Source organism: Natrix helvetica, assembly GCF_964273705.1.
Source record: "Natrix helvetica genome assembly, chromosome: 1".
NCBI classification, from domain to species: Eukaryota; Metazoa; Chordata; class Lepidosauria; order Squamata; family Natricidae; genus Natrix; species Natrix helvetica.
In genome coordinates this window covers 82,608,701-82,620,857 of record NC_138548.1, presented here as the reverse complement: position 1 = coordinate 82,620,857, position 12,157 = coordinate 82,608,701, and the positions used below count along the sequence as shown (strand labels likewise).

Genomic DNA, 12,157 nt, shown 5'->3' with positions numbered 1-12,157 from the left:
CTGCCCTAGACTCAAGGCTCCAGTCTAGCCTGCGGTGCTTGCAGCCCCCGCCAGCTCCTCCAGGGACTCCCAAGCTCAGCACCAGAGAGCCGCCGCGAGAGAGGCCGGCCAGGTTGCCCGGGTGGCGACAGAGGTTCCCTTTGTTCTTTCGGGTGCGGGAAGCGGGGGCCAGGTTGCCCAGGCGGCGACAGAGGTTCCCTTTGTTCTTTCGGGTGCGGGAAGCGGGGGGGAGAGGCTTCTTCCGCTCTGTCCACTCCCCATCTGCGCTGCCCTCGCCCGACAAGTGCGCCGGATTCCGCGTAGCTCTGTCAGGCGGTGCCGTGGCCGAATCCCAGGGCGGAGGGTGGCAGGTCACAACTGAGCATGCCTGACTGTGGAATTCTGGGAGTTGAAGTCCACAAGTCTAAAAAAATTGCTGCCTCACCAGCTGTAAACCTCACCGCACGTCACTGTATATCTTAAATGTCTTCTAGTATTGTTGAAATCTGTAATGCTATGCTAATAAACTCTGGCAATGGAAGATATCGGAATTAAAGCAAATCTGCAGCCAAAAATTTTATGATTTCTAGATATTATGGATATTAGGTCAGGGACTAGCTGGGTGATATTAGGTCAAGGAGTAGTCTCCTTGAATAACCTGGGGATAAAAAAAATGTGATGCAAAAGGAAATAAGTAAAATAATGTTTAGTTAGGTCATCTTTGTCACAGAAAACATACTTATTTCTCCCTAATTCATCATTATCCATAGGAAAATGGCAGGAAAATGACATATACTGTGTTTAAATTAAATGTTACTGTAGAAAATAGGACATGGAGTTTGGGACAATCCATACATTCCCTTGTAGGGTGTGAGGGACAAAACCAGCAAGTTATTTTCAGCATCCTATTTTGAGAACCAGCAGGACAGGTAATTCAGGTTTATTTGATGTTTTGAATTTTGAAGCTTCAGGTGGCACATGATACGTCTCTGTGGCAACATTTTCACGGCAAACAACAAGGGATTTCAAGGAACTTAAACTGAATGATCGAGGAGAAGAAGCCGTCAATCCACAATGGTCTACAGAAGAGCATTGTCTTCTGATAATCCCTGCTTGTGTGGTTGGGTTGCCATAGCACTTCAGCGAAATATATATGTTCAGTCTTCCCCTCCCAGCTTTCCCTTCTCTTTGACTTGTGCTAGTGAAGCCAAGTAAGTTCTCGGAGCTCTATTGAGATGGCTCTGAGCTGACAGGAGGTGGATCAAAGCTGTGTGGTTGAATAACTCCAGAGCTGAGCAGCAAAGTATTTTCCCACAGCACACACAGAAAGAAGCGGGAAGTCTCTTGGGGACTGGCAGAAGAGGGAAACAAGTAGTAGGGAGGAAGAAGCTGAAGGAGAATAAATGACTGGAATTCTTTCCATCAAGACTTTCCCCCTGGTTAGACTATAGGAAGAAGCTGGTTTCTCGAGTTCTTCTCTTTGGTTCCTATCATGGCTCTACAATTTGCCTCAAGATTTGGAAATCTGATCTTTCATCCCATTTTAAGGCATGACAGCCTATGGGAATCTGAACCAGAATCTTGTGGGTAATTAATGATGAAATAAAGCTAGACTTTTATTTGTGTGACACCTTAATGCGGGGCTGTCAAACTCCTGGCCCGTGGTCCGGATGCATCATGCACTGGCCACACCCAGGCCCAGTTTTGTGGAAAAAAGGGGAAAAGTCCCGATACATCATGTGATGATGTCATGAGTTTGACACCCCTGCCTTCATAGGACAATGTCTCATTTTCTCAGGGATGACATTTTATTGAGTTCACAGGCAAAGTGTGCGTAGGATTTATTTTCCCATCCTATGATGTTCAAGGAGGTATCTATGTGAACTACTCTTTATCACTGCTGGTACAAACCACTTGGGATGATAGCCCTGTCTTGGAATTTGTAATGCTTGTGGTCTAAGAAGCACCTCCTAATAAACTATACATATAACTGCTGCCCATTGCGGAAGGTCTAACAGGAAATCTACTAGATCAGATGGATCCATCCCTAGTGAGCTTCAGTGTTGAGTTTCTGGAAACCACACCTTGTCTACTGGTCATTGTGATGCAGCTAAGCTATGAGCATTTACTCAGCCCATTGCTTTTTGAGTTAGTATGTCCTCAAGGCTACCCTAGACATAGTTATAATAAAAAAAACTTGTTTCACATAATCTGGTATAATGAATATTATCTATCCATAGTTCTGGAGATATGAGTCATGGGCAATTACATTTATAAAAAGCCTCTTGACCATTTAGCTTCTAAAATGAAGGCTGCAGGACTGACTAGCAGTCTCAGTTGTACACACACACGAAGCATTCTGCACATGTCCCAAAGTACAGTTTATATTATCTGGAATAGCATATGGGCAGTGGGAACAGACTCTGGAGGACTTGCCAGAACGTTATTTATGAATGTGTAACTCATTTCACTTAACAGTACTGCAAGTGGTGTTCAAACACAACCTTGGCAACCAGAGCAATAACAGCATCCAAGTCATTTCAGAACCACAGCTGGAAAGATCCCAGTCTCTGCATTTTAAAGTGCTGTTGGCACACTGCAATATTAAAAGATGGTTGCTGTTCATATTTCATGTAGTGTTTCTGGGATAACTATATCTGGGCTGCAAAAATGCTTCTTACGGTCAGTTGATCCGACAAACAAGATAAAGAAAACTCTCTTTGCTGTCATGTAATAGTCATCCAGATTTTTGCAATCCACATATAATAGCTCTACTTCGCCACGCAGTGAATCAGTGTATTCAGCTCTGCACTCGTTCCTCCTTTTTTTCGCTGTTGCTGTTAGTGTTTTAGTTCATAAGCTTTTCCTGAACATGATACTGTGTTTCATTAAAGGAACAATACTTCTCATAATTGTTCTGCCCATTGCAAAATTAAAGCTGTTCAATTTCTCTAAATTCATTATGAGTAGCTGTGAGAGGGTTTTTTTAAAGGTTTTTTTATGTCATGAATTTGTCCTACTACATATGTCATTGCAAGCATGTTTACATATTTAAATGCTGGTACAGCTTTTTTTTTTATGCTACATTTTTTTTTGCTCAGAAATTCGTTGTTCTTTCCAGAGAGGAAACATTCCCACCCATCTGTTAAAAAAATAATCATCTGCTATAATTTAACTAGTCACCTATTTTCCTTTTGTAAAATACATTAGCATGTATTTTTCTCAAATCCTGAATAATTGCCACTATGTATGATGAAGGCACAAGACACGACGTGGTTAGAGGTACCTCAAACTTTGTATTAACATTCTTTATGGGGAAAAATGGGGTGGGTGGACAGTAAGAAGGCTAGGAGAGGTAAATAGAAAATATGGATGGGCCAAAAGAGAGAAGCTGGTAGCTTTTAAGATTGCAGAGCACAAAATTGTGTTGATGGTCCAATTTATACAGGTAGTCTTCAATGTACGGCCACAATTGAGCTTAGAAGTTATAATGTTAAGTGAAAAATTTGCAAAGTGAGTTTTGTTTCCATTTTACAACTTTTTCTTGCCATGTTTGTTAAGTGAATCATTTGTTAAGTGCAGTTGTTAAATTAGTAACATGGTTGTTAAGTGAATCTGGTTTCCCCATTGACTTTGCTTGTCAGAAGGTCGCAAAAGATGGTCAGATGACCCCGGGACACTACAACCGCCATAAATATATGATGGTAGTTGTCAAGCATCCAACTGTAAATCACATGACCATGGGGATGCTGCAATGGGAATAAGTGTGAAAAATGGTCATAAGTCAATTTTGTAACTTCGAATGGTCACTAAATGAATTGTTGTAAGTCAAGGACCACCTGTACTGCCAGATATAAGGGTCAATAGGAGGACATTGTGCATCTAGCTTTCTTTCTCTTGCTTGGCAACAAACAGCCATCTAGGAATGTAATACAGCAAGAGTTCTCACTTGTGTCCAAAACAATTATTTTAGTTACTGCTCCAGGGTTGTAGCTCAAATGACCATAATTGCAGTGCCATGTTTTCTGGACAAATTTTCCAACCATGAAAAAATCCTCATTTGGAATTTTCCAATTCCCAGTGGGGTGGGGCAATCTCCTTATCGTGGGAATAAGGAAGGAGAACAAGAATTTGGGAATCCAGGTTGGAAGGAGGAAAAAGAATCAGGGTCCACTTTTTTTTTGGTTTCTGTTGAGATGGATCCTTTCTGATATCTCATGGAATGCAACAACACTCTTGTGCTATTCTATTAAAGACAAGATTGCTTTTTTCCCCCTTTACTGTTCCTTCTAGGAAACAATTTGCAAAATGTGGATGCTTCTATTTAATCATAAAATAAACCCTGGGATGTAACTTAGCAGTTGTCAGTTTTGATATTATTCATCCCCTATACAGAGGAGTTGTAATACAAAGAAATCCTGAGTTTTATCTTCTAGTGAAGGAATTTGGACTCCTCCATTGTTAAGGTCTTTTTTTGTCTTGCAGCTGAATTCTGTTTTGATGGAAGTCTACAGAATTGTCCAGATTTATTTATCCATCTCCTGGAACGTTTTGTGGTTAGCTGAGCAAAAATGGATTATAGCAGCATAATAATTGCTGCCCTGTTCTCAACTGGTGCTGATTGCAACTTCTGATGGTGGGTGGAGATTGCCAGCTGGCAGCCATTTACAGCACACTGCTGCACTGCAGTGTGTTTGCAACCTGCTTGCCAGGACGTGGCACTGTGCCACCGGATTTACTGCTGGTATGACTGTTGTATGATTTGTAGCCTCATTGAATTTGGTTGGTAGGCAAATATTTAGCATACATATCCTTTGTAAGGGACTGCAGAGCTCTTCCTGTTTCTATACAATTATACATGGAGGGCCTTGTTTAGTCCTTCTTTAGCTGTTTCCTTGTATTCTTATCATTCATACAAAGGGTGTAGCTCCATTGTGTACTTTATTATAAGCATAGTAATTGGTCTGAGATTTAATGACATGCTAGAAAGAAGGGATGTTTGAGAACCTATGGAATGTTGTTTCGCCTGTACGCAAAGCTGTCTTCTAATTCTTCTGCCTTAAAAGTAGAGGCGCACAGCAAATTATAAACTTGAATGTCTATGGAGATTCTCAGTCATCCAGGTCATGGTTGTCCCAAAGGTGCTTTTTCAAGAGGCAACTGGACTTTCTGGTTTTTCTTTGAAGACGTTTCGCTTCTCATCCAAGAAGCTTCTTCAGCTCTGATTGAATGGTGGGGAATGGAAGGATTTATATTCCTTGCAGACAGCTGATCATTTGCATTCTTTGAAACTTGAATCTTGTTCTCACTGAACATTCAAGTTGGTACCTGTGTTACATTTTATGCTGTTTGCGAAGGCTTGCATGGTGGATTGGTTACCCATGTAGAAAACTGAAGCACACTTCTCTATTCATTTAAAATCTTAAGCGTTGATTTTTTTTTAAAAAAATACCTCATTTGAAAAAAAAACATGATGATCTCAGTTTATACTTCTGTTTATGCATTTATGTCACTCCTTAACAGGAACTTCACTGGCTATAAAGGCCGAATGGAAGTGTAACCCACAGAAATGTTCTACCTTTGTTGAATTGCACATCATTAATAGGAATTTTCCTGAGTGCCCAGAGACATTTGTATGATTCTAGAAGCCAAGAAATGTGACTGTGTGAGAAGAGAGAAGAACTGTGATATGAAAATAGAAAAATGGCAGGGAGCCATTGTTTCTTTCCCCAATTTTTAATTTTATGTTAAAGAGAATATTTGGCCTTATCTGGTAAGAAAATTGGAAGGATTCTGGCAAAGTTAGAGATTGTCTGGTTAAGTGCCAAGTCAGTGCTGATTCTTATTTCAAGTTATGTCTGTGCGTCACCTCTCTGATACTCAAGATATGACTGGGTTCAATATATTTGTCACATGTATTGGAAAGACTAAATAGATTTTCCCCCTCCTTAAAGAACTGCATGTTTAAATAGACACCATCTGACTTTTACTGCTGGAAATGCTTCACCCGACCCTTTGTAGAAATAATTTTGATAAAGGCATGAAATAAAAAAAAGAAGCTATGACTTTTTGTAGTTTGTAAACCTATTTCTATTTTTTCCCATAGTTCAAATTTAGGTTTTATTTCTGTCAGCTGCTTTGGAAACTCTTCTCATTATACAAATTCATGAAAACAAAATTTAAGATTAATATGATCTTTTTAAGTAACTGAATTTTCTTTTCCAGATCCTGGGTGCTGTCATCCTAGGTTTTGGAATATGGATTTTGGTGGACAAAACAAGCTTCATTTCAGTACTACGTAAGACAATTTTTAAGTTTCCTATTGATTCATGTATAGTTTTCTTGCCTTTGAAAGTAAATTACAAAAAGAAGCACTGTACATCTGAAGAGCAGCCCATCTTTAGATCTTAGTCCAAAGCAGGGATGGCTTCCTGCTAGATTTAGAAAAGCTTTCTAGAGCTAAGCAGCTTTTTTGTGTGAGGCTACAGCAGGTCAGACCAAGGGTATTATCCTTGAAAAATTATTTTCCTGATCATTTTCACCCCTTTTAGCAGAAATGTGAGGGTAGTTTTGAGACGTTAGCAGATTTCATAATGATTTAAAAAGAAGATATTTTTCTTGTTAACAGTTTGCGCTATTTCTGCTTTCTATATTTGCATATCTAACTATTCTTAATTGGATCACTTCTGCAATGTTATGTATAAAGAAGAATTAGCCAGACACAAAATTGGCAAGTTGAATTAAGCTGTGCCCCCTTCCTGTCTCCCTTTAATACTCATCTACAGTTTTAAACAGTAAAAAAAGAATTGGAACTAGACCTGGTTTTCTCTTGTGATCTGTAAACCAAATGTTTATAATTCTATAGGCTAGGTGGATCAAAGAAATGCAGTTATTGCTACTGTGTTCTTGTAGCCTTTAATATGAGAGCACCCTTTTTTTAAAAAAAAGTTTTCTTCTTCTATTTTGTAATCAGATTGTGCATGCAGAGATTCCTGTTTCCTTCCCAGAGATTTCCAGATGGACTCTTTTTTCCCCAACTCTCTTGTTTCCTCCTCTTCCTTTTTCCCTGGTAACCTTAACAGAGAGTTTGTGAAGGAACTTGACACAGCAGGGCATTCCATTCTGTTGCCAAAAAGGCCTCCCTCTTGTGCTAGTCTGGAATATTTCCCAGGGAAAAAAAAGTAAAGGAAAAATTGTGCAAGAGGGAATAGAAATTAGTAGCCTTATGCCAGCAAAGTCTGGGAAATTTTTCTCGGCAAACCAAGAAGTGCTACAGATCAAGAGCCCAGTTAAGGCAGTGCCTTTCTGCAAAGTTGGTCTTGAAGACTCTGCTTAGCCTGCTTTCTTAAAAAGGCAGCAGCATTTGGTGGGACAAACTTGTCGAAATGTGTAGAATTTCCATCTGGGTACTGTTCTAAAGCTGAACATCTTAAAAACAGAACATTACCGAATATTTCACGTGTGTTTTAAGTCAAAATGGATTATGTAGTACTCAGTGGTGGGATTCAGCCAGTTCCCACCTCTCAGGGAGAACCAGTTGTTAACTTTCTAAGCAGTTTAGAGAACCGGTTGTTGGAAGAAATATCATTTTGCTTTTTTCCACTTTACAGGGCTAATCCTGTAAGGAAGGCAAGAAGGAAACATTCTGGTATTGTTTCTAGCCTAATCTTTATTGCCCTGCTTACAGAAACTGCCTCTCTGGTTAACCCTTATTATATTGTAACAGCTAAGGCGAAGCACCCATTGACATGAGTGACATTGAGTTGGCCATGTCCACCTGTCACATGCTCACTGAGCCACGCCTACCCAGCTGGTCATTAGGGTAGAGAATCGGTTGTTAAATTATTTGACTCCCACCACTGGTAGTACTCACATCAAATTTTGAACTGGATATTATATCAACCCCACCCAGCATGGCTTGGGGATACAAGAGTGATCATCCAAACATAAGTCAATAAGAATTTATCAGAGGACTGGAAAAGAGCTGATGTGGTTCCCATCTTCAAAAAAGGGGGAAAAATAGATCCAGGAAACTACAGACCTATTAGCCTGACCTCAATACCAGGAAAGATTCTGGAAAAAATAATCAAGCAACAAATTTGCGAACCCCTAGAAGCAAACAAAGTAATAGCCAAAAGCCAACATGGATTTGTCAAAAACAGATCATGCCAGACTAATCTTATTGCATTCTTTGATAATGTGACAAAATTAGTGGACCAGAGGAATGCTGTCGATATAGTTTATTTGGACTTCAGTAAGGCTTTTGATAAGGTAGACCATAACCTACTACTTGATAAAGTAGAAGAATGTGGGTTAGACAGCATCACCACCAGATGGATTCGTAACTGGCTGACCAACCGCACTCAACGTGTAGTTCTGAATGGAACTGCATCTGCATGGAGGGAAGTATGCAGTGGAGTACCCCAAGGCTCTGTTTTAGGCCCAGTACTCTTCAAAATTTCATCAATGATTTGGATGAGGGAATAAATGGGGAACTCATCAAATTTGCAGATGACACCAAGCTGGCAGGAATAGCCAACACTCCTGAAGATAGGCTTAATATACAGAAGGATCTTGACAAACTTGAACGTTGGGCACTATCTAATAAAATGAAATTCAATGGTGAAAAGAGTAAGGTTCTACATTTAGGCAACAAAAATGGAATGCACAGGTACAGTATAGGTGATACCTTGCTCAGTAGTAGTAACTGTGAAAGGGATCTTGGAGTCCTAGTGGACAACAATTTAAATATGAGCCAGCAGTGTGCAGCAGCTGCCAAAAAAAGCCAACACAGTTCTAGGCTGCATCAACAGAGGGATAGAATCAAGATCACGTGAAGTGTTAATACCACTTTATAATGCCTTGGTAAGGCCATACTTGGAATACTGCACTCAGTTCTGGTCGCCACGATGTAAAAAAGATGTGGAGACTCTAGAAAGAATGCAGAGAAGAGCAACAAAGATGATTAGGGGACTGGAGACTAAAACATATGAAGAACGGTTGCAGGAACTGGGTATGTTTAGCTTAACAGAAAGAAGGACTAGGGGAGACATGATAGCATTGTTCCAATATCTCAGGAGTTGCCACAAAGAAGAGGGAGTCAAACTATTCTCCAAGGCACCTGAGGGTAGGACAAGAAGCAATGGGTGGAAACTAATCAAGGAGAGAAGCAACTTAGAACTGAGGAGAAATTTCTTGACAGTTAGAACAATTAATCAGTGGAACAGCTTGCCTCCAGAAGTTGTGAATGCCCCAACACTGGAAGTCTTTAAGAAGATGTTGGATAGCTATTTGTCTGAAACGGTATAGGGTTTCATGCCTAGGCAGTGGATTGGACTAGAAGGCCTCCAAGGTCCCTTCCAACTCTACTATTGTATTGTATTGTATCACCATGTAAAATCTGGAAAAGACATGCCAACTTCTAACCATGGCTAGTAATCTTTTCTTGTTTTATTAAAGTGTAAGAAGCACTAGCCAGTATTCTTAAATTAGCTAATCTTGTTTTTCCCACAAGCAAACCTACCAATTGGGACTGACATTTTCACTTCCCCGAACACTATAATGCCTTTTCATCCTCTCCCCATCTTTCTGGGTCAATTCCTCTCTCTCTCTCTCTCTCTCTCTCTCTCTCTCTCTCTGTCTCTCTCTCTCTCTCTCTCCCATTCTTTTAAAATAAAGCTTTGTGTATTTTCTCCTCACTATCACATGATCAATAAATGGGTGCTCAGTTCCCAGCGCAATGTAACAGGATTTATCTGTTTGTTGTCCAGTGCTTTGATTTCTTGGCTACGGAACTTAAAGCAGAGTGCTTTATCTCTCTTGAACAATAATCTTGCGTTGCTGGAACACAATAAACGTGCATCTGTTATATGTAGTTTCAACCCCCCCCTCCTCCTTGGGTTTCCACAGAGACATCATCATCAACTTCAAAAGTTGGAGCATACATTCTTACTGGAGTAGGAGCTCTCACCATGTTAATGGGGTTCCTGGGCTGTGTTGGAGCGGTCAATGAGATTCGCTGCCTCTTGGGACTGGTAAGCAGTACATATATTTTTATTTTATTTATTTATGTATGTATTTTGTCAAGCATGTATAATATAACAGATAATAAGTATAAACATGATTTTGGATACATGAAATGGATACGAATAAAAAGAAACATTAGGACAGGGACTATAGGCATGTTAGTGCGCTTATGCACGCCCCCTTACCGACCTTTTTGGAATGGGGTGAGGTCAACAGTAGACAGTCTAAGGTTAAAGTTATGGGGGTTGGGGGATGAAACCACAGGGTCAGGTAGAGCATTCCAGGTGTTTATCACTCTGTTGCTGAAGTCGTATTTTCTGCAATCAAGTTTGGAGCGGTTTATCTTGACTTTGCTCATGTATTGATGTGGTTGATGCTGAAGTAGTCATTGCCACGTAGCACATTGTAGCATATCATTTTGTGTACTACGCTCAGGTCAGACTGAAGGCGGCACAGTTCTAAGTTGTCTAAGCCCCAAAGGTCCAACTTGAAAACTCTTTGCTGATTTTGATGTTGCTGTTTTGTTAGTTTATGAATTCTTGTTGACTTGTTAGGTTTTTCACATTTGTATTTGCCATCTTTATTTTTTTAAAATGTGACAAAACAGTTTGTTTCCCATATTCATTCCACAATTGCCAAAATTGTCCTGTCTTTAATTGTGGGAACGGATCTTACAGTAGAGGCAGAAGGCTGCAATCTCACCCCGGAATGTCTTCCATCTCTTGCTGTCTACCAGCAAGCTTCTCTTCCTCCAGAGAAAGACTGAAAGTCTGGGATGTTCAAGGAGGATGCAAAAGATCAGTAGAGACTCTTGCACTATTTCAGACCTGTTCAGCTACCCTGTCTAAACCTGTGCCAGGTTTCCATTAAAACACCTCATGGAAGCAAGCTTAGCAAATTCTGTTAGCTTATTGTGCTCAGACAGGCAGAAAATGGAAATAAATCTCCTTCTGATGCATCAGCAGATACTCACCAGGCTACTGGCAAGAAAGCATTCTGGCTTTATAGCTGAAGCTTCCTATTACATCTGGTTGTACTGTCTTCCATAGGAACCCCCCCCCCCTCCCTTGAAGAACTTCACCCGTGAGGTGGTACTTATGACCACAAGTAACCCCAACATTTATGTTGCTAAGCGAGACAGTTGTTTAAGTCAGTTTTGCCCCATTTTATGACCTTTCTTGTCACAGTTGTTTGGTGAATCACTGCAGTTGTTATGTTAGTAACACAATTGATAAATGAACCTGGCTTCTGTGTTGACTTTGCTTGGTCACAAAGGGTGATCCTATGATCCCAGGACCAGAAGTGGTATTCAGCAGATTCTGACCACTTCTGGAGAACCAGTAGAGGAAATTTTGAGTAGTTCGTAGAACCAGTAAATACCACCTCTGACTGGCCCCGCCCCCATCTATTCTCTGCCTCCCAAGTCCCAGCTGATCGGGAGGAAATGGGGATTATGCAGTATCCTTTCCCTGCCCTGCCCACCCAGCCACATCCACAGAACCGGTAGTAATTTTTTATAATCCAATCACTGCCCAGGACACTGCAGGTGTCATAAGTATGAGTTGGTTGCCAAGCATCTGAATTTTATTCATGTAACTGTTGGGATGCTACAATGGTTGTAAGTATGGAAAATGGTCACAAGTCCCTTTTTTCAGTGGTGGTGTAACTTTGAATGGTAACTGTTGTAAGTTCAGGACTATCTTTATACCAAGTACTTGTGTCACAAATGTGAGAAACACTCTTGATTTATTTTGCAGTATTTTACCTGCCTGTTGCTGATCCTCATAGCCCAAATAGCTGCCGGCCTTCTGATCTATTTCCAGAGGAATGCAGTAAGTGACCCTTTTCTTTCCCAATTTCATCTCCCTGTTTCCTTGCTGAGGTTGAGTTTTTGTTGTTCTGATTCTTATGCATTTCCAAGTAATGTCTTAAAAACAAGATTTAGACATGCAGCTTTTCAGCAAGTATCACTATGAAGTCATTGGTTTTTTTAAAAAAATACTCTAACTCTTCCAATCTGACATTCTTCATTGAGGTTGGGATTGCTGCCATTCTTTGTAATTTGCATGAAGTAATAAAAAATAAATTTGGTGTTTTAATGTTAGTATCTGATTTGTTCCTGATTAGATGGATATCTATCTGTGTGTGTGAG

General features: G+C 40.3%; 1 protein-coding gene across 1 annotated transcript in view; it reads left to right on the top strand.

The window, feature by feature from the left end:
* Positions 1–12,157, top strand: part of CD82 (CD82 molecule) — an 82,396-nt gene that overhangs the window by 51,835 nt on the left and 18,404 nt on the right. The window contains exons 3-5 of the mRNA XM_081939821.1: positions 6,205–6,277; positions 9,889–10,013; positions 11,763–11,837. Of these exons, the coding sequence (XP_081795947.1) occupies positions 6,205–6,277; positions 9,889–10,013; positions 11,763–11,837 (273 nt within the window). The remainder of the gene's footprint in view (positions 1–6,204; positions 6,278–9,888; positions 10,014–11,762; positions 11,838–12,157) is intronic.